We start from the raw sequence: 19,820 nt of genomic DNA, 5'->3' as shown, positions 1-19,820 counted from the left end.
CGGCTTGAACTCTGTCCGAGTATATATCGATGCAAGTATCCCAAATGTTCTAGACATACCTCTTGCTACACATTCGTATCTGATGCGTCTCCGTGGTTTCATGTCATCACGGTGAGGGTGCTTGGAGCATCTGCAATGATTGTCGAAGTCGGTTGCAAACTATCATGGAAGTACACGGCACGGAGAGGTGAAAATACGGAAACTTTGACATTCAAGCAAGAATTGCAATACCGCCCGCGGTCCCTAACTTACTCAAAATCGCAGCAAAAGACTTGGAAACGAGGAACATCTGGAGGTTGATGTCTTTCCCATGCTGAAGCATCCGGGAACCCAATGCAGGTACCCACACACCGTCCTCTCCAGACGATCCTTCCTTCCTGGCCAAAGAAAAACAAAAGGAGTTTGATGGTGCAATCAAAAATCACTTCGTGAACTTTTCAGATTGAGAGAGATTTCTCCCTACCYTTGATCCTCCCGGTATCAGGAGGATAATCGAACAAGTCCCGCTTGGGTGTCTTTGCCAGTTTGTACTTTCGACTCACCGTGCCGCCAAAATAAACTCCGGTACTCTCGGACCGCAGCCTGGTTGTTGTGAGGAGGTGAGAGGCTTCAGCTTACTGGTTCATGTTCAACCACTCCATCTGATGATCCATGAAGGTGCTACGCTGCTTTGTATCGAGAAGCTCTCGATTTGCCTCGTTGACCCGCTCTTGGGCTAGATGCAGAGCACGAGAGGCTTCGTCGAACTCGTATTGCCGGGCGTGGATGTCGTCTTGAGAGGCGTAGAGTTGGTGGTCACCCGCCAATGACCACGGATCTCCGGTGCGGCTGGCATACTGCTCGAAGCCGTTGTTGGTGTTGTATGGCAGGTAGGAGTTGTCGTAGATTGACGGGTCAGATGAGCTTGCCCCATCGGTACGTGGGTGGGTCATGCTCATGTGCTGCTGGCTGTGGTATGGGAGCTCAGTGTTAGTGCGGACTTTGGGGAAGTCGGCATGGTCATTTCGCAGGAGCTCGAACCAGGAGTTGGTAGCGCTACCCTCCGGTGAGCCAGGCGCGTTGTCCTCTGGCAATGACATTACATCTGGATAGCCCGTGGATATCTCTTCAGAAAATTCCCACTTTTCATCGTCGGCGGACTGATCATGATCGAACATGGTGATGTTCTCGGAGGGGTAGGACGGCATCGCGGGCGGTGTGCGATCCTGGTGGAGCATCTTTCGAGGCCATCCATCGACTGGTGGACCGGCCACCTGGATGTTGTCCTCCAAGTCCATCTCAGGCTCAAGCTTGCGCACGGCGTCTGGTTCCGATCCAAGCACGAAATCGAAATCATACTCTGGGTTTTCCTCCAACTCGGCCTCTAATTCTTCCTCGGACTCAGCCTCTGACTCACCTTCAAAATCCTCGGAATCCTCAGAGTCCTCAGAATCCTCGTCGTCTTCCTGGTTGAGCTTTTGATCAAAGATTCCGATGCGGCCGTTACGTACCCACAAATGCAGTGACTTGATTCGCTGGTCACTCCACTTCAGCTTCCTCGCAGCGTCAATGTCACCGAGTGCGGCTTGCTTTGTCTTGCGGGCTTGATATCTTCGTGTGTTAGCCTGTTGGGCGTTCTTGCGGGTCTCAATCAGGCTCAGAACGTGGGGGTCGTCGATTTGCTCGACTGTTGGTAGACCTTTCGCGACTTGTGTCTCGTTGTAGGTGGCGAGCATCTTTTCTGCGCCCCAGCCAACTTTGACCATTGACGACATATCGCCATCCTTGGCCTCTTGGAAACGCTTAGATTTCTGCCTTGGTTTGGGTGGAGTGCGAATGCCGGGCTTCGTGGAGATGCGGCGCTGGCCAGCCTTCGAAATTCCGGATGTGGCTGCAGCAGGTGTGCTGCGCCGGGTTGCTTTGGGGGCTCTGGATCTCGGAGTCATTTCACGAGCTCGGTGGACTCTGGTCACGTTTGGCCTTCGCAAGCACGGAATGAGGTGAGAGAGCTCCTCGTTTCGTGGGTGCTGCTGAAGAATGACTCAGGAGATCGACGCCGGATTTGACGGTTGTGGTGGTGAGCTTTTTCTCAATGGAGACTATCCACTGCGAAGTCGTATGCAGCGAAACCTGTCACAGGCGAGCTTATTCAAGTCAATGATAGCTTCGTTTCGAGGATGACACAGAAGTGGTAGGTTTGGTGGTCCATGCCGCGTTCTTGGGGCCTTGAGGTGCACTGAGAGGGGTTGTCGATGTTGTGGTAAGAGAACAGCTTGGTGTTCGAATGTGATCAATGTATAGGCACGCGGTGACGTAATGACGTACGTTTCGGCTGCACGTAGCTGCATGAAGCTCAAACGGTGTTAATTTACCGCGCGGTCACATGGCAGCGCTTGTGATAGTTGAGTATCGTTCAGCTGAGATGAATTTGAAGCGTATCGAAGTCCTCGGCCGATGCTCACATGGACTTCCAAGTAGTTTGCCGCGTAGTACCCGGAGTATACTTGGTCTGCCGGCGTATTTGGGATTCCTTGGAGGTGGAGGCCTTCCGAACGGCGATTAAGCTTTTGAATTCATTCACTCACCCATTCCACACAAGCGCGGAAACAACGTTGACCCTGATTGTCTCGGAACATGAACACATACAACCGACGAATACCATATTGCTACCTCCATCATTCGTAGGTGGGGAGCGATCAAAGACGGGTCATTAAAGTTCACCGTACCAATTCCTGATACTTTCGGACAATGGTCAGGATCAGTCCATCGTAGTCCAGCAGAAATATATGACTGCGGGCAGGGACCCGCATGGATCTCAGGCGTTTGGTGGTTGGTGATTTCACGATATTTACTCTCCTGGGGCGAGGTCGAGCTAGAGACTCTATCGACCTTCGGGTCTTATACTGTCCTCTATCGATGCATGCGAGCGTCGCTCGAACATGACACCAGTTCGGTGAGCAGACTAAGTTCGAGCATTCTAACAGGAGATGCGTCGGTGTAATTGTTCGAAGATTGTGTTTTCCAAAGGGCGAGCAGGAGACATCAGAGTTACTATATTGTTGGTCAGGATTCACGAAGTCAGTTGTCTCAATGATCAATTTTTCGGGCAACTCGCCATAGCATGACCCACATGCCTGTAGGGCCTCACTGGAATAGTACTCGAAGACATTACTGATACTACGACCATCCAGGAAGCGTCATATAAGACGGCCCCGCTGTCGCCTTGGAGAAGACACTACCCCAACCCTAACCCTGAAGATGATGCGAATCAGAGCCAGCATACGTCTAACGATCGTAAAGCGCCATGAAAACGTGAGGCTCCGGGCGAGAGGCATTAATTGTGATGGTCCCGATATTAGGTTGATGTTGATGTTTGATGATGTCCTTAGGAGTCCAGGACGCGTTCCTCCCGTCAGCTCATGCCACCAAGCCGGGTCCCTGCACCACTTACAGTAGCGCATCCTTCGAGCAGGCAACACTCAAGTTGACATTGACGACGAYGACCTGTTCTAGTTCCTCTTCTCAACAAATCGATCGATTTGCTCACGATCGTTAAGAACTGCCATTGAACCACAATACACAAATTCAAGGAAATATCGAGAAACCGCTACCATGGCTTCCCAGCAGCCTTTCACCTCCCTCGAGGCCGTCAAGAGAACCTCACCACCTTCCGGACAGTCCAAATTCAGTGCGAAAGATTGTACAAGCTATCAACTCTTTGACGACGTTCTCGATCTCACCAGCGCTCGCTCAGCCGACCATGACCTGCAATATGTGACAGCTCTTCGTGCAGCGAATCCACACATGATAGTGACGGCAATCCCAACTAGCAACATTCCATTGCTTAGGTTCGCCGGAGCTGGATTTGCTTCGTACGAGGTAGACAAGGAGACAGACTCGTTCGCCAGCTGGAGAGGCTATGTCGGTCCATCCGCATCATCTCGCGAGGGCCAGCTCGCCGAATCTGTTCACTTTGCGAAGCATCACTACAAATGGGGCAATGAGGACTTCATTGTATACACAGTGATGGACTTACAGTACGTTCTCAAAGAGCGCCGTGTGTCCGAACATCCTCTCGGACCTTCCGATGCCACCGATGCTTTGATCAAGGCAGTTGGAGCCTGGCTGCTCAACAAAATTGTTTGGTGTTACGACGGCTATTGGTATCAAGACAAGAAGCTCTACGAAGAAGTGCACAAGATGACATGGGACAAGGTTATCCTAGGTAAGCTGATTGAAGAGGCGATCGCTTGCCTCCGTCAGGTCGGAATCCGCTGACTTTCTTGCCCTACCGTGTAGACGAAGGCATGAAGAAAGAATTAAAGGAGACATCAGAAAATTTCTTCGACTCGAAAGATACTTACGAGGATATCGGAGTGCCATGGAAGAGAGGGCTCATGTTTCACGGCAAGAACCTTTCCCAAGCGTAACGCTCCTAAAGCTCTCTCTAACTTGTCTGCTCAGGTCCTCCCGGCAACGGCAAGACAATCTCGATCAAAGCTCTAATGCACAGCCTGCTTGATCGAAAGCACTCCATTCCGACGTTGTACGTGAAGAGCGCACCGAGAGAGTATTCCATCAAGGACGTTTTCCTAAAGGCCAGGGCACTATCCCCTTGCATGCTGGTTCTGGAGGATATCGAGACGATCGTTACGCCCCAGACGAGGAGCTATTTCTTCAACCAGATGGACGGACTCGAAGACAATTCTKGTCTCTTCGTAGTCGCATCGACCAACTATTTGGATAGATTGGACCCAGGTCTCACCTCACGACCCYCGCGCTTCGACCGCAAGTATTTGTTCCCGCTACCAAATGAGCACGAGAGAACGCTGTACTGCGAATACTGGCGCAAGAAGGTATCCCACAAGGGTGACATCCAATTCCCGGAGAAGCTCTGCCCTGCCATGGCCGGTATAACGCACGACTTCTCATTTGCATACATGCAAGAATGCTTCGTGGCTAGCCTGCTATCCATCATTCACCAGACTGATATCGAGGAGTCCAGTGATGAGGAGAATCTCGAAAAGTACGAGCTCTGGGTCGCCTTCAAAAAAGAAGCCGACATACTCAGGAAAGAGATCCGCACGGAGACAGCGACAGACGATCAACCTGCGAGTGACCCTTTTTCACAGATGCTCATGCTCACCGGCGGTGGTGGTGGTGGTGAGATCGATGAGATGCTGCCGACTCATCTTCCGGGCAAAAGCGATGTGAATGTCGGCGCTCCCTGCGAGGTCGCGTTCCACAACGGGCAAGTGGGCACTCTGCCCACTTCGAAATCCATTCGTGTGAACTCGGCGGCGTTTGAGTGGGTTTGACGATGGGAAATGAAGGGCCGATAATAATTGATGGTGTTGACGCAGCGAAGAGATTGGCAGCATTCACGGCTGGGCATGCCGGAACTCCATCACACTAGAATAGTATACAAAACGTCAGCGTTACCAGGATTTGAGGTGCTTTTGCTCTCGCCAAAACAGGTCCTGTTCATCCTCCTCCGGCTCTTCAGCAGCGCTCTTCTGCTCAAGTTGCACTGCTAACCGAAATTGCACTTTGAAATTTGGGCCAGCTCGAAAGCGCTATTAATTCCACGAATAGGGCATGCTGCTGTTCGTGAGCGATATTTTGTTTTCGACGTCTCAAGGTTCCAAAACCAAGATTCCAGCCTCTTCCCTGCGCCGATCGCCATGGGCGTCGTCAGCAACGTTCACAAGTGTGCAATCCTGAAGGATGGCTCATCGTGACGGACCTTCGGCACGCCAATGCTTGGGGAATGGAGAACTGCGGAGTCCCAGATAGGAGATGTTGGAGCCATCGTCATACGGCATTCTGTGAAGCTGACGCGGTTTGCGAGGGCCAAGGGGCTCAGCTACCGGCTGTGCAACACAACCTGCAAGGTTGGCGAGAATTTGTTTGACAATCAATCAGATCGAATATACCAAGCTTTTCTGGGCGTAAGCTTAGGTATGCACTAGCAAGAGGCTGACGACTCACGAGGACCGCTCTGAAAGCCGGTATCCGGTGGTGTGGTGGGCAGCAGAGCAGCCATCTTTTCGGCCTCGTTCTTAACAAGAGCATACATGACGCGCGTCTTCCTCCCATGCACCGACGTCCTGACCTACTCACTCCCTCATGAGCTCGAGTTGAAGGCGACTGCTCAAAGCCAAGCTTCGGAAACTCGCGGCCCCGCACGGAACCAGAACAAGAGACGATCGGCGACAGCGATGGCGTTGAACGAGAAGAGCAATGGGGTTGTGCGCGATCAGGCGCAACAGGGAGCGACAAATCCTGTGCAGAACGAGAAGACAAACAGTCCCTCGATTGGCCATTCCGATATATCCCAAAAGCAGGAAACACTCAGGCCTGATAGCAGCAATGATGGCACCGACAGCAATTCGCTTGATAAGGCTAAAGAGAAGGGACCGTCAGGTGGATTCGATCGTACTCCAATCCCACGTCGGCCAGCCGGCTACACGATCAGGATCAAGGTGCATCGCGCCACGAACTTGCCCATGGCAGACATCAACGGCTTCTCCTCGGACCCGTACTGCCTGGCGCAGTTGAATACCGACACACCCATGCGGCACAATGAGGACCCCAAGTTGCGATGGAGAAGCTCAACCGTGCGTAAAGACACAGAGCCAGTATGGAACGAAGAATGGATCGTTGCAAATGTGCCTGCGTCTGGCTTCAAGCTCAAAATGCGTGTGATGGACGAGGACCCTGCAGACAAGGACGATATGCTTGGGAGAGTGCACATTCATGTTCCTTCTCTTGACGAGAGCTGGGAAGGCATCGACAACCAAGGTTACRAGCTGATGGCGTACGGTGGCAGTGTCAGAGCGTATATGCTGCAGGCAGTGTCAACTTGTTTTAGGGAAAACAAACACTTCCGCGGCCACATCTACGTCAGCATCTCAATGCTGGGTCGTACGAAAGAGGATGGGCAGAATGGTCGGCTGTATACCGTCGGACCGTGTAGATGGATCCGCCATTTCAGTCCCATGCTCGGCCGCCTCACCAACACCAAAGCGCCAGACGAGCAAGAACCGGGAGAGAGCATGGGTGGAGAGCAGAAGAAGGAGGTTCAGCGATATAATTTCCAAGCTTGTCAGTTGCAGCTTGAAGGACCTGTGCCGGCGGAGCTCTACCATCGCTTTGTGGAATTCAAACCTTGGGTTGGTAGAATGTTCACAAGCAAAGGAATTAGCGGTGTCATCATGGGATCAGCACTACGCCACCAACACACTCGTGTCTACAACTTTGGGAGATCTACACTTTGGGGACAACCGCGTGCCAAGTCCGATAACATGACCAGACAGTTTCTCGATCTCGTACATTGGGATCACGGCGGCCGCATATTTACCTATGTCCTCACATTGGATGCCCTGTGGAGGTTCACCGAGACTGGCAAAGAGTTTGGAATTGACATGTTGAGCAAACACACCATGCACAGTGATGTCAGCGTTTACATTGCCTACTCAGGCGAATTCTTCATCCGAAGACTCAAACACCCCAAGCGCCCTCCTCCACCAGAGCCTGCGGAGGAGTCCAGCCAGTCACATCCACCACCGCACGAGCAGAACGATGAGCATCCTCCAGCGGATCTTGWAGAAGATGGCTCTCAGGATCATGATCATGACCCAAGATACTATGAGCTTGTCATCGACAATGACAGCGGGACATACCGACCAGAAGCCACGATGCTCCCTGTCTTGAAAAGGTTCCTGGCAGAGCAGCTTCCTGGCTTGCACATTTTGACCCTGGATTGCAACAAAGATGCCGAGAAGCAGCAGAAGATGAAGAAGGAGCAGCGCGAGCGAAAGCAGCGTGAGGGCGAAGGTATTATCTATACACAGGGCAACAGGTCCTCGTCTTCAATTTCATCCTCGGACGAGGAAGAGCTGGATATGATCCAGGCTGGCTTGGCTGATGAAGAGGCTGTTGCGAGAGAGCATGGCACTTTTAGCCAGGCTGCCAAAGACGTGAAATTGAGGAACAAGTCTAGGATGGAGAAGGCCAAGCGAAGCTATCTGCCTCATCAACCGGCAGCGGACACYGCGCACTAGAGGCAGTACGAGAAGTTACCTTACGCTTGCGAGCGAGAATTGGCGTGTACAGTTTGCCTTTTTCGAAGCGGTGCCTTATGAACGTCATGAGCAATCAGAGCTGAGCCTCGAGGCTTGATTTTGGGAAAGATTGTTTGGATTTCCGATGATACCTCTTTTCGCGTGTTTGCCTGCCAATCATTTGCTTTTTCTTGCATGTAAAGCCACGATACCCGGTCTCGTTTCCAATCTTCCACATGTGCGTTTCAATGCCGTCAGCGGGAAACTCTCTTTGATCTTGAAACATGATACATCATGTGAGGGGCGGGTCAATGGGCAACCTGCATCGTTGATACACCAGCGGAGAAAAGTGTTACCCTCACCGCCAGGAGTGTACGAGAGATCGATGATCGCCTCCTTCGATGTCTTGGGATACGGCGTTACTGTGAAAAGACTTGCAAAACGCTCAATAGCATTTCGCTTTGATGTTTTGAATACATGCCTCCCACATATACATTTCTCGGCACATCACAGTCCGTTAATAGATTCCCCCTCACGCAAGGCCATGCATTTGGCACGTGCCCATGTAAAGGCCGGCAAATAAAAATGTTCGATATCGGGATCGACACTGATAATTTCTGCCGTTCCCTCTGATCGGGGCATGTGCTTTTCTGCCATTGACACACGAATCGCCGGGTGTGGTGGCTTCTTATTGCAAGCTACGATATACCCCAAACTTGGCTCATCAGGGCGAAAAAGGTTGCAGGGAAGGGGCCGGTCGGGGTTGATTGAACGCCGATGGAGCGTTGTTTGACAGAGACTTGATGCATGGATGACGGAGGTGACAGTTAGGGAGAGTCGGTGTGAGATGATGCGTGATGCGGTCGGTGGTGGGCGAACTTGTTCTTGTTCTTTGTCGGAGGTTGGACGAGAAGTTGGTGAGGTGTGGTCGGGCTGGGCTGCTCGGCCGGTACGGATCTTGGTGGGGAAGCGATGCTTACCTTAGCGCATTGATTAGAACCGTGCATTGCGCAAAAGCTGCGTGGCAACCATCCGCTCGTGTTGCACTTCCTGGTTTGCATCTAGACAGATGGGTAACGAAGTCGCCGGTGCGCGACCCTTCAGGTTACTTCAGGTAAGATATCATCAAACATTTTCAGGAGAGCGGGGACGAGCCGGCGTGTCACGACTCACGATGTCGCGATACTCAATATCCGCCCGGGCGCTCTATATTTGCCTGTCCATCTGCCAGCTGCAGCCGAACCCTGTCGCGATCAGGTTTCCTACACGACCGTCCCACTTGGAAGAGGCGGACAAGCGCATCACTTGAAACTCCAGCGACCCGCTTCGGTGTCCGCMAGCAGGCTTTATCCACGCTGCTGCTTGCCAATGGCTCATTTCTCTCCATTTCTCGAGAGGGCGCACGGTTACGGTGGGTTTTACTTCTTGTACACTGCGACTACCGCCTACTTTCGCGTTTGATCGCCTCGTCCGAACCTCTTCCTCTAAGACGCCTCCAGCTTGAAAGAGTTGTGTTCACCGTGGACGATGCTGCTTTAATCCGTTGCAGGGGCAAGCTCTCTGGTCTCGTCGCAGGTAAAATCAGGTTCTGCAGCGACGGCCGTTCGTCGCCGGGGTGGCTGAAGAGCACAACGGTACATGTGAAACGAAGAACGACTACTCGAACAGCACACTGCTCTGTACACTGGATTTATCTTGCCCAACGCCTTCCCCACGGCCTCTCTCTCCGGTCCATCGGTCCACATTGGGGTCCATCAACGCTTCCAGACGCCGCCGGTTGCGAATAACGGACAAGTCGCCATAGTAATTCTTATTGGTGGGTAAACACCCCACCCGTTTGATCTAAACTGACCTTGCTTCGGCATTGGGGAGCGGGCATGACAAGAAGCTAATGTATTGCAGATCCACCACCAACATGCCTCTTTCACGGCTGGCCAAGGCGCGAAGCAAAACGAGCGTGGTGGAACCAAATGAGACGAAAAGGGAGGAGAGACCGCCGCGTTATTCCATCGCGGATCTGCAGAGCAGACGTGTGGTCACTACTCAGCGTCAATTACTGCGTCGACAATTCAGCGACCAATCTACAGAAGCACTGAGGTGTGGTACCTTGTTCGACGGGAGTATACCGCATCTCACCAAAGCTTCATCATCGTCGGTACTCAATCAGCCGATTGACAGCCCGAGCTCTCCACCCGCAACTCCCGAAGCGAGTGCTGATGTGGCGCGACCGTTGGGGTCACCAACGGACAAGCTTGACGTTGAGCATGCCATCGACTTGCTGCAGCAATTGAAGAAAACAGCATCACCCGAGGAACTCGTGGCTCTGCATAGAGCTCTTTTGCCTGTCAAGGAAGTCTCACCAATATATTCGCCGCAATCAGGGTCAGGCGAAGATTCTCCATTCTCTGCCGCAGTTCCGCCTGAGAGGAGAAGGTCTGTGTTGCCTCCGGGATTGGCCACTCGAAACGGACTTACTGAGGACGTATTGAGAAAGCCTGGGAGTAACGCGACAGTCCGCGCAGCCTCGAGAGAGCGAAGGGAGATGTGGGTGCATGGATCCCAGCCTGGTGCGGGCAGCAAGCCGGATTATACCAAAGACCCGTCTTCCACACGGCCAGAAACACCGTCCGAGCAGCCCAACACTGGAACCTACCACCCCGGGACTCTTCGCATCACGAACGGTGCTGCATCGCCGGAGCCGGGCGTCATCTCGAAGATTGCTGCCACTGGAGAGGGAGTTGCGGACCAGGATACAAGTGTTGCCGCCAACGTGGGCAAGGTGCAACACTCTGAGCGACCTCGTCCGAGCGGCCCTCGGCATTCCCATCGGAATTCTCGAGCCATCGAAGAGTCTGAACATGAGTCTGCCGGAATACAACGATCTCGTTCGGCTTCAATCTCAAAGCCAAGCGCTGAGATGGGGCGAAAATCCTTGGATCAACCGAACAGTCTCCCGAATTCGCCCCACAAGGCCCGTTTCAAACAGAGATGGAGCCATCGCGCAGCACACCTCCCATCACAGTCCATGGTCGATGCGGATACCGCGCTTGACGGAAAAGCGGCTCAAATGGAGCTGTTCAAACGCCTGAGCTCTGTGCCTGATGTGGAGACTGATGAGGCGAACCAAGAAGAGTCGCATGCAGGTGCAATATCCAAACTCACAAGCGAAAGCATGCCAGCAGCCGACAACAACAGAGCTTGGATGCCATGGTCTGCAGAGCAGCTAGCGAGTAGCCTTCCGGACCACGTCGACATTGCACCTCCCCGAAGGCCGCTGAACAAGGTAGACAGTGACTATCAGTCTGATGTGGCCAGTTGGCAGCAGTCGCAACTGGTTCTCAGAAGTGCAAGTCAACTTGATGAGCCGAGWGCACTTGCTCGCACAGAGCCTCGGACTCACGGACGCGAGCAGGGCGTACATCGGACTGGCACAGGAGGGCTGGTTCTGCCCGAACATGCAGGCAAGTACAGCAATGGAGAAGCCCTGGGTGGACCTCACATGGAGCCACATTTGACTAGAACCGACAGGGGCCGATCATCGCCCTTGTCATTCCTACGGCGAAACAAAGGCATGAGGGGTAGTGTCTCGTCGATGAACGATGTAGTGGGAAATTCACTGCGCCCACAAAGCTCACCCCTATCCGGATCAGACACTGACTCCGGGAAGCACTCGAAGAGGCTCCAAAAACGGGCTCCAAAGTCTTCCCGCTCGCAAAGGACACTTGAAGGTTGCATGCGCCCCTCGATCGATGAGCGCGACGGATCACCTGCACGGGAGGAAATGCGGCAATTGAGGTCTCCACGCTCAGATCTCCTGCTTGCATCTGGTGAAACCACTCGGACTTCTACCCCAGATACTCTAGGTGAAAGCAGCCATCGATTCAGACTGCGTGGCAAGAGTTTCGGTAGAAGCCGAAGCCATACAAACGCTTTGGCCCCCAACCAAGACATTGTTCTGCAAACCCCATCATTCAGGAACCGAGTCAAGAGGAGCATCAGCTCCAGCGGCCCCCCGCCGGTTATACCGGAGGAGACTCGTGGAACCAACTGCTTGAGTAGCACCGGGACAGAGCACCAGCACACGAATCGCCCAACATCCGACTTTCAGACTGTTGCTCGCGCTCTTGCATCACATCCACCTTATGAGTTTTCGGAAAAGAATCGGAGCGTCGCTCTACCAAAATTTGTGCACAGCCGCCAACAGTCACACCAAGAGAACAACCAAAGCCAAAGTGTACCACATCCACCATTCGCGGAGCTTCCGCCCAACGAGCATGTCCCAACAGCGGCGACGCCGGCGCCCTTGGAGGGCAACGATCGCGTTATCCCTATTGGAGCCCATGGAGCTGTGGAAGACTTGTTCCCCGGATGGCAGAGCCGCCCCGCAGCGACACCATCGCCTGCGTCCACACCTTCGCCAACGTTCTTACAAGTGCGGCAACCCCACCGGCCCCGCAGTCCGCTGAGTCTCAGTAGTGTTCCACCACTTCCAGATCTTCCRTCTGATATCGAGTCAAAGCTTTCACGAGCGGACCAGATGGTTGCAAAGAGGATGATGAACAGTCCGCGAAACTCTCCTCGAAACTCCCCATTGCCGTCCATGCGCAGTGAGAATACTCTTTCAAGCCTTGCGAGAAAAGATGCATCCAAACCTGCCTCCCCGCAGAAGAGCGCGGGCGAGATTGGAAGCCCACAGCCTACCCGTGGTAACAGGTTCAGCATCGATGGAAGCATTCCGCTGCCTGAAGTGGATGGGCGTTCTCAACCCACCTCCCCGACACACGACTCTCAACACCCAGGATGGCCAGGCTGGCAGAAGCAGGCTGACTTGTGGCGGCAGCGCAAAGCCGAACTGKGTCATGCTATGAACAATTCACTGGACATGAGTGGTAAGATTGTTGTTGGAGGTGAACAATCCCCATCTTCACCAAAGATTGTTGTTTCGCGATACATCACTCCTCTTGGTGCCAACGATACACATGTTCAGTACCCCAACACTGCCGAGAAGCTGGCGGAATCGTACGCCCATCTTCTCAGCGATGACTGGTCGGATCAGCACGACGCACAGCGTACAGGCAGTGTCGACTCTACCGCACCATCAACCACGCCATCCTCTGATGGGAAAGTCGCCAAGCTAGACGTCTCCTGGACGGGGAGTGTGGCTTCGAGCGCTTCCTCGAATGCGTCTGCAACTGGCTCGCCAAACCCCTTTACAGACAAGCCGGCAACAACCATAGCGGAACGTCCATTTACTCCCTACCGAGCCGCCGATGCCGTTCGAGCAGAGCGTTCACGTGCTCTCAGCCGCGCTCGTCGTACGTGCGACATCCCACCTGGCAGTGTCGCACCAGGTAGCTTCTACATCGCAGAGCCCCATAACACAAGCATGCCTCAACTGAGGGATGCCACAGTACTTGATCGGTATAGCGGCGGACTTGGCTATGGCTGGGATCGTAGCACTGGATTTGGAGGGAGTGCGGGTACCCTGTCTACCGACAACGTCAACCGAAAGAGTGTGAAGATGAGTGAAGATTTTGGCATTGATTTGAGCGATGTTCCCGTCTTCTTGAGGAAGACCAACACGGCTAACGTGTGATGAGCGGGGAGGAAAGGGAAATGGCGGGGAACGTTGTACGATGGTCCAATTGTATTGGTACGTCGGGGTTTTGAGGAGTAGATGGTGTAATGCATATAATAATCTGTAGTCAGTAGCTTAGCTTGTCAATATTATTATCCAGACAAAGGCGCCTATCCAATCCACTCGATGAATGGAAGAAATGGCGGTCAAGTTTCCCACTCGCTTCCATTCCATTCATTCACCTGATGGCTCTCAAGGGACCAGGGATCACCTTGCACATGGTGGTGGTCCAGGCGCCAGCCAAGCGTCAAATAAGCACTTGGTGGAGTAAGGTAAGGTATCCGATCATCCTCTTCTTACCTTAGCGCCCGACCACTCAAAAGGCTAGGAAGCTCGGATGGAAATGTTATCCCTCGGACCCGAAAACAGCTGTTACCTCCGCTCTTTTGATTCGTAATCCATTTTTTTCACGGACGGCTCCTCTGGATCACAAAAAACCATGCCAGTGCACTACCGACGCACACGATTACACGAGGAACGAGACAACGTGGCGAGAGTCGTACGGTTTTGCAACGTGGGGAGATCTCTAATTATTGACATCTGTTTGGTCTGAGAGATCTGATCTTCTTTCGACAAAACGCCACGAACTAACTATTTACTGGCCGTTTGACTACTTCTTACCGTACGAAGTTCAATTGTTCAAAAATGTACAGGGATAGCCTATGTAAGGTATGCATGTTGCGAGAACAACGTCGCGTGCTGACGTGCATGAACTGACTGATGCTAAGGAGTATGTACTGATCATACTTACATATTGTTTACTGCGGCCTAGCAGGGTCAATGGAGGTCAGGTCAAGTAAGGTAAGGTAGCTCTTTGTTCGAGACGGACTCTTTTCACCGACCTTTGCTTGCTTATTCGGGCTTTGTAGGTGAAGTTCCGTTTCTAGTTGTTTGCTAGAAAATTCTCGGCCTTTCGTTCGCCCGCTCAGTTGCTCTCTCCAGTAAAGAGGAGGCGATGTTGGTTGATGTCGTCCTTGCTTCGTAATGGATCTCGTGAACTTTTTTGGCTGCAGGTAGATCTCGCCAAGTTTTGCCGCTAAGCGTGACAAGCTCTTCACCTGCCGTTTACGCACAGTTTCCCGCGCCAATCGTTTCTGATTCTGATTCGTCTGGGGCGGGGCGGGTCCCGCTGAATGTTTTGACGGCCGACGGGTGTCGGGGTTCAGAGGCGCCTCTGGCCGATTGCTCGGTAAGGCGAGGTCCACCTACTGCGTGTGATGCGTCAACGGGTTCTTTTAGGTAACCTTCCATATGTTCTTGTCTCCGCCTTTCATTCTCTGTCTCTCTCTCTTTAGTTGTTCCTCTCTTTCAACCTGGTGAAGCTACTTTGGGTGGCGAGAAAGGAAGAGGATGTCTTCTCATGATGAGGACAGGCAATGGGCAACAAACACTGGAGACCCTGGAATGGAGGACGCCACACATCCCGAACCTGTTGCCGAGGAGGCCTTGGAACGGGTGAAATCTGAACAGGATTTGAGGGAGGAACGGGCTGTCGATTGTGAAGCTGCTGAAGAGAGCAGTTCGCAAGATGACGAATTCGAGAAGAAGAATGTACGATCTCCCATGGAACGGACGCGAAGTAATTGGACTACCACGACCGAAACCAGCGTGGCAACTGAACTGCCTGTGGATGAAATTCCTCGAAAACAAACCTGGAGCGAGAAGATGAATCCTTTTAAACATGCTGCGCTACCACCCATACCAAAGGAGCGTGCTACGTCGCGAGAACACCAAGCTGGCTTTTTCAGCATGTTRACATTCCAATGGATGTCGCCACTAATGGGAGTTGGATATCAACGTCCCCTCGAACTCGATGACATCTGGTCTGTCAACCCAGATCGTAGCGTCGATGTGATGAAGCACAAGCTTCTGACATCCCTGGAAAATCGCAAGGGTGGCACAGGCAAATATTTCACGCCTTTGGTCATGGCTCTCTACGACACCTTCAAGAAAGAGGTTATCATTGGAGGTATCTGTCAATTGATTGCGGCCCTTGTACAGGTGCTGGCTCCCTTTGTTTTGCGATACATTATCAAATTCGCCGCCGAGGCGTACGTGGCGCAACATGGAGGAGCCCCAGCACCTCCAATAGGCAGGGGTGTCGGTCTTGTGCTTGGAGTGACGGGTCTGCAGATTATCCAGTCTGGATGCATCAATCACTTCATCTACCGCGGCATGATCGTTGGTGGCCAGTCTCGATCGGTTCTGATAAGTGTCATTTTCGCAAAAGCCATGAGATTGTCCGGTCGTGCGAAAGCTGGTGGCAGAGCCGTGGAAGCCGAAGAAGAAGAGCCCAAACCCGAATATCAGCCAGGATCAAAAGAGGAAAAAGCCTATTTCAAAAAGCAACTCAAACAGAATGGCAAGAGTGGTGTATCCGGGGACGGGGCGGGATGGGGAAATGGTCGCATTGTCAACTTGATGTCTGTGGACACTTACCGTATCGATCAAGCATGCGGTATGGGCCACATGATCTGGACCTCCCCAATCCAGATCCTCCTCACCTTGGCATTGCTGTTGGTCAACTTGACATATAGTGCCCTCTCCGGATTTGGATTCATCTGCATCATGATGCCTCTTCTCGCCTGGGCTATTAAGCAATTGATGTCGCGCCGAAAGGTCATCAACCAAATCACCGATCAACGCGTGAGTCTTACGCAAGAGATCATTCAGTCTGTCCGCTTCGTCAAGTACTTTGGTTGGGAAACCGCATTTTTGGACCGTCTTGGGGAGATCAGAACACGGGAGATTAACAAAATCTCATTCTTGTTGAGCATTCGAAATGCCATCATGGCTGTGTCTCTCTCCCTACCCATCTTTGCTGCAATGCTGGCCTTCATCACATACTCGCTCTCAAACAACGCCCTGGATCCGGCCCCTATATTCTCCTCCCTCGCATTGTTCAATGCCTYGAGGATACCATTGAACTTGCTTCCCATGGTTATTGGTCAAGTAGTCGACGCACTTCAATCGATGAAGCGCATCGAAGAATTCCTTGCCGCAGAGGAGGCACAAGACGACGCGACTTGGGACCAGCAGGCACCCAATGCGATTGAGATCCACAACGGCGATTTCACCTGGGAGAGGAATACGAGCAATATGAATGATGATAAGCCCGGACAAGATCCCAAGGGAAACAAGCAGTTGAGGCAGGACAAGAAGGACGCCAAGGCAAAGGCCAAATCAGACAAGCAGCACTCCAAAATGTTGGAGAAGGAGAAGCTTGAAAGCGTCCCAGGAAGCCCGATCACCCCGAGCTCTGCATCTCTTGAAGAAGAGGAAGCGAAGCCGTTCGAGGTGAATGGTATCAACTTGACACTTGGGAGGGATGAGTTGATTGCAGTCATAGGATCTGTTGGTTCTGGGAAAAGTTCGTTGCTTGCCGCGCTCGCTGGAGACATGCGTAAGACCAACGGCAGCGTGACTTTTGGCGCCAATCGTGCATTCTGTCCGCAATACGCCTGGATTCAAAACGCCACTGTCAGAGAGAACATCATCTTCGGCAAGGACTACAATCGTAAATGGTACGACAGCGTGGTTGATGCCTGTGCACTTCGTCCTGATTTGGAGATGTTGCCAGCTGGAGATGCGACGGAGATTGGTGAGCGTGGTATCACTGTTTCTGGAGGCCAGAAGCAGCGTCTGAACATTGCCCGAGCAATCTACTTTGATGCTGATATTGTGATCATGGACGATCCGCTCTCGGCTGTGGATGCTCATGTTGGAAAGCATATCATGGACAATGCAATTTGTGGACTGCTCCAGCACAAGGCGCGTGTGCTGGCCACCCACCAGCTTCACGTTCTTCACCGCGTCGATSGTATCGTGTGGATGAAGGAAGGTTCCATCTACAAGATCGCAACGTTCCCAGACCTCATGGCAAACGACGCGGAATTTCAAAAGCTCATGGAGACTACCGCGACGGCCGAGAAGACTGAAGATGAGGAACATGTCAACGAAGATGAAGTTGAGGAGGAGAAGAAAGATGCCAAGAAGAAGAAAGGTCGCAAGCCCGCGGCTGCTCTGATGCAACAAGAAGAGCGTGCCGTGAAGAGCGTTGGGTGGAACGTCTACGCCGCCTACATCAAAGCATCCGGATCCTACTACTCGGCTCCCCTCGTGTTCTTCCTGCTCATCATTTCTCAAGGAGCCAACATCGCGACAAGTCTGTGGCTCTCCTGGTGGACATCTGGCAAATTCGGCCTGACAGAAGGTGTTTACATTGGCGTGTATGCTGCACTCGGTGTGGTGCAAGCACTGCTGATGTTTGCTTTCTCCGTCGCTTTGACGATTTTCGGAACAAAAGCCAGTAAAGTCATGCTGAACCGCGCCATGTTCAGAGTGCTGCGAGCYCCAATGTCTTTCTTCGACACTACACCTATTGGACGCATCACCAATCGATTCTCCAAGGATGTCGACACGATGGACAACGCCCTCACTGATGCCCTGCGCATGTTCTTCCTGACCATGTGCATGATCATTTCCGTCTTCATCTTGATCATCGCGTACTACTACTACTTCATCGTGGCCTTGGTTCCATTGATCGTAGCGTTCCTCTTCTCGGCGGCATACTACCGTGCTTCCGCCCGCGAACTCAAACGACACGAAGCAGTTCTCCGTAGTGTGGTATTCGCCCGCTTCGGAGAGGCCGTGAATGGAACCTCCACGATCCGAGCATACGGTGTCGAGGACCAATTCGCAAAGCGTGTCAACGATTCCGTCGACTCCATGGATGGCGCCTACTTCCTCACCTTCGCCAACCAACGCTGGCTGTCCACACGTCTCGATGCTTTGGGAGTCATCCTAGTCTTCACGGTGGGAATTCTGGTCGTCACCTCCCGTTTCTCCATCAACCCCAGCATAGGCGGCCTGGTCCTCTCCTACATCCTCTCCATCGTCGGCATGGTCCAATTCACCGTCCGCCAACTGGCAGAAGTAGAAAACAACATGAACGCCACCGAGCGCATCCACCACTACGGCACAGAACTAGAAGAAGAAGCTCCCCTGCACCTCGGAGACGTCCGTCCCAGCTGGCCAGAAAAAGGCGAAATAATCTTCGACAACGTCCAAATGCGCTACCGCAACGGCCTCCCCTTGGTCCTCAAAGGCCTCTCCATGCACGTCCGAGCCGGCGAGCGCATCGGCGTCGTAGGCCGCACAGGAGCCGGGAAATCCACCATAATGTCCACCCTCTTCCGCCTCGTCGAACTCTCCGGCGGAAGCATCTCCATCGACGGCCTCAACATCGCCCAAATCGGCCTACACGATCTCCGATCCAGATTGGCCATCATCCCTCAAGACCCCACTCTCTTCCGCGGCACCATCAGAACTAACCTCGACCCTTTCAACGAACACACCGATCTCGAATTATGGAGTGCTCTCGGCCAAGCAGATCTCGTGGGCGCTTCGCAAACCATGGAAGACGAAGCAGGACGCATCCACCTCGACACGGCCGTCGAAGACGAAGGGCTCAATTTCTCCCTCGGACAACGACAACTCCTCGCTCTAGCGCGCGCTCTGGTGCGAAATTCCCAAATCATCGTCTGTGATGAAGCGACGTCTTCGGTGGACTTTGAAACCGATCAGAAGATTCAAAAGACTATTGTGAGGGGTTTCAAGGGCAAGACGTTGTTGTGTATTGCGCATCGCTTGAAGACGATTATTGGGTATGATAGAATTTTGGTCATGGATCAGGGAAATGTCGCCGAGTTGGATCGTCCGGTGGATTTATATGATCGAGGGGGCATTTTTCGCGGAATGTGTGATAGGAGTGGGATTCGGAGGGAGGATTTCTTTCAGAGTGAGGAGGCGAGGTTTGCGGCTGAAAGTCCTGAGATGGAGAGGACGCAGAGTTCTGTGATGAGGATTGAGAGGTGAGGAGGATTGAGAGATGAGGATTTCGACAGAGATGGATGATTTGATGTGATTGATGACTGGTATGAATGCGGAGGTAGGGTTGTGGGTAAAGCACAGAGTGATACAGTACCTAGCATGTAGAATGAATGATGAACGGCCTGCAATGATCTGTGTGTGTCTCGTGGATTGTTGAGAAGTGAGCATCTCATGGCCAGATAGGATAGAGTGAGAATCATGACCGTTTATGATTGAGGCAAATGTCGCACTGTACCGTATTCGCA

The 19,820-nt window shown here is 52.7% G+C and overlaps 5 protein-coding genes; 4 read left to right on the top strand and 1 right to left on the bottom strand.

Annotated features, from left to right (window-relative positions):
* Positions 1–614: 614 nt before the first annotated feature.
* RCC_04210 (uncharacterized protein) lies at positions 615–1,925 on the bottom strand (the record flags this gene model as incomplete). The annotated part of the gene is made up of 1 exon (XM_023769488.1): positions 615–1,925. The coding sequence occupies one exon, from the start codon at positions 1,923–1,925 to the stop codon at positions 615–617; it is 1,311 nt and encodes a 436-aa protein (XP_023625256.1).
* Positions 1,926–3,591: 1,666 nt separating this feature from the next.
* RCC_04209 (uncharacterized protein) lies at positions 3,592–5,297 on the top strand (the record flags this gene model as incomplete). XM_023769487.1 has 3 exons in its annotated part: positions 3,592–4,204; positions 4,279–4,386; positions 4,444–5,297. 3 exons carry the CDS (start codon positions 3,592–3,594, stop codon positions 5,295–5,297), a joined length of 1,575 nt encoding a protein of 524 aa, XP_023625255.1.
* A 759-nt stretch (positions 5,298–6,056) lies between these two features.
* RCC_04208 (related to C2 domain protein) lies at positions 6,057–8,045 on the top strand (the record flags this gene model as incomplete). The annotated part of the gene is made up of 1 exon (XM_023769486.1): positions 6,057–8,045. The coding sequence occupies one exon, from the start codon at positions 6,057–6,059 to the stop codon at positions 8,043–8,045; it is 1,989 nt and encodes a 662-aa protein (XP_023625254.1).
* Positions 8,046–9,960: 1,915 nt separating this feature from the next.
* Positions 9,961–13,641, top strand: RCC_04207 (uncharacterized protein; the record flags this gene model as incomplete). The annotated part of the gene is made up of 1 exon (XM_023769485.1): positions 9,961–13,641. One exon carries the CDS (start codon positions 9,961–9,963, stop codon positions 13,639–13,641), a length of 3,681 nt encoding a protein of 1,226 aa, XP_023625253.1.
* A 1,446-nt stretch (positions 13,642–15,087) lies between these two features.
* Positions 15,088–19,560, top strand: RCC_04206 (probable ATP-binding cassette transporter protein YOR1; the record flags this gene model as incomplete). Its single annotated transcript, XM_023769484.1, has 1 exon — positions 15,088–19,560. One exon carries the CDS (start codon positions 15,088–15,090, stop codon positions 19,558–19,560), a length of 4,473 nt encoding a protein of 1,490 aa, XP_023625252.1.
* Positions 19,561–19,820: the final 260 nt, after the last annotated feature.

Source organism: Ramularia collo-cygni, assembly GCF_900074925.1.
Source record: "Ramularia collo-cygni strain URUG2 genome assembly, contig: RCC_scaffold05, whole genome shotgun sequence".
Taxonomy (NCBI): Eukaryota; Fungi; Ascomycota; class Dothideomycetes; order Mycosphaerellales; family Mycosphaerellaceae; genus Ramularia; species Ramularia collo-cygni.
The sequence above is the reverse complement of the archived record's forward strand: the minus strand, read 5'-3'. Positions and strand labels throughout refer to the sequence as shown.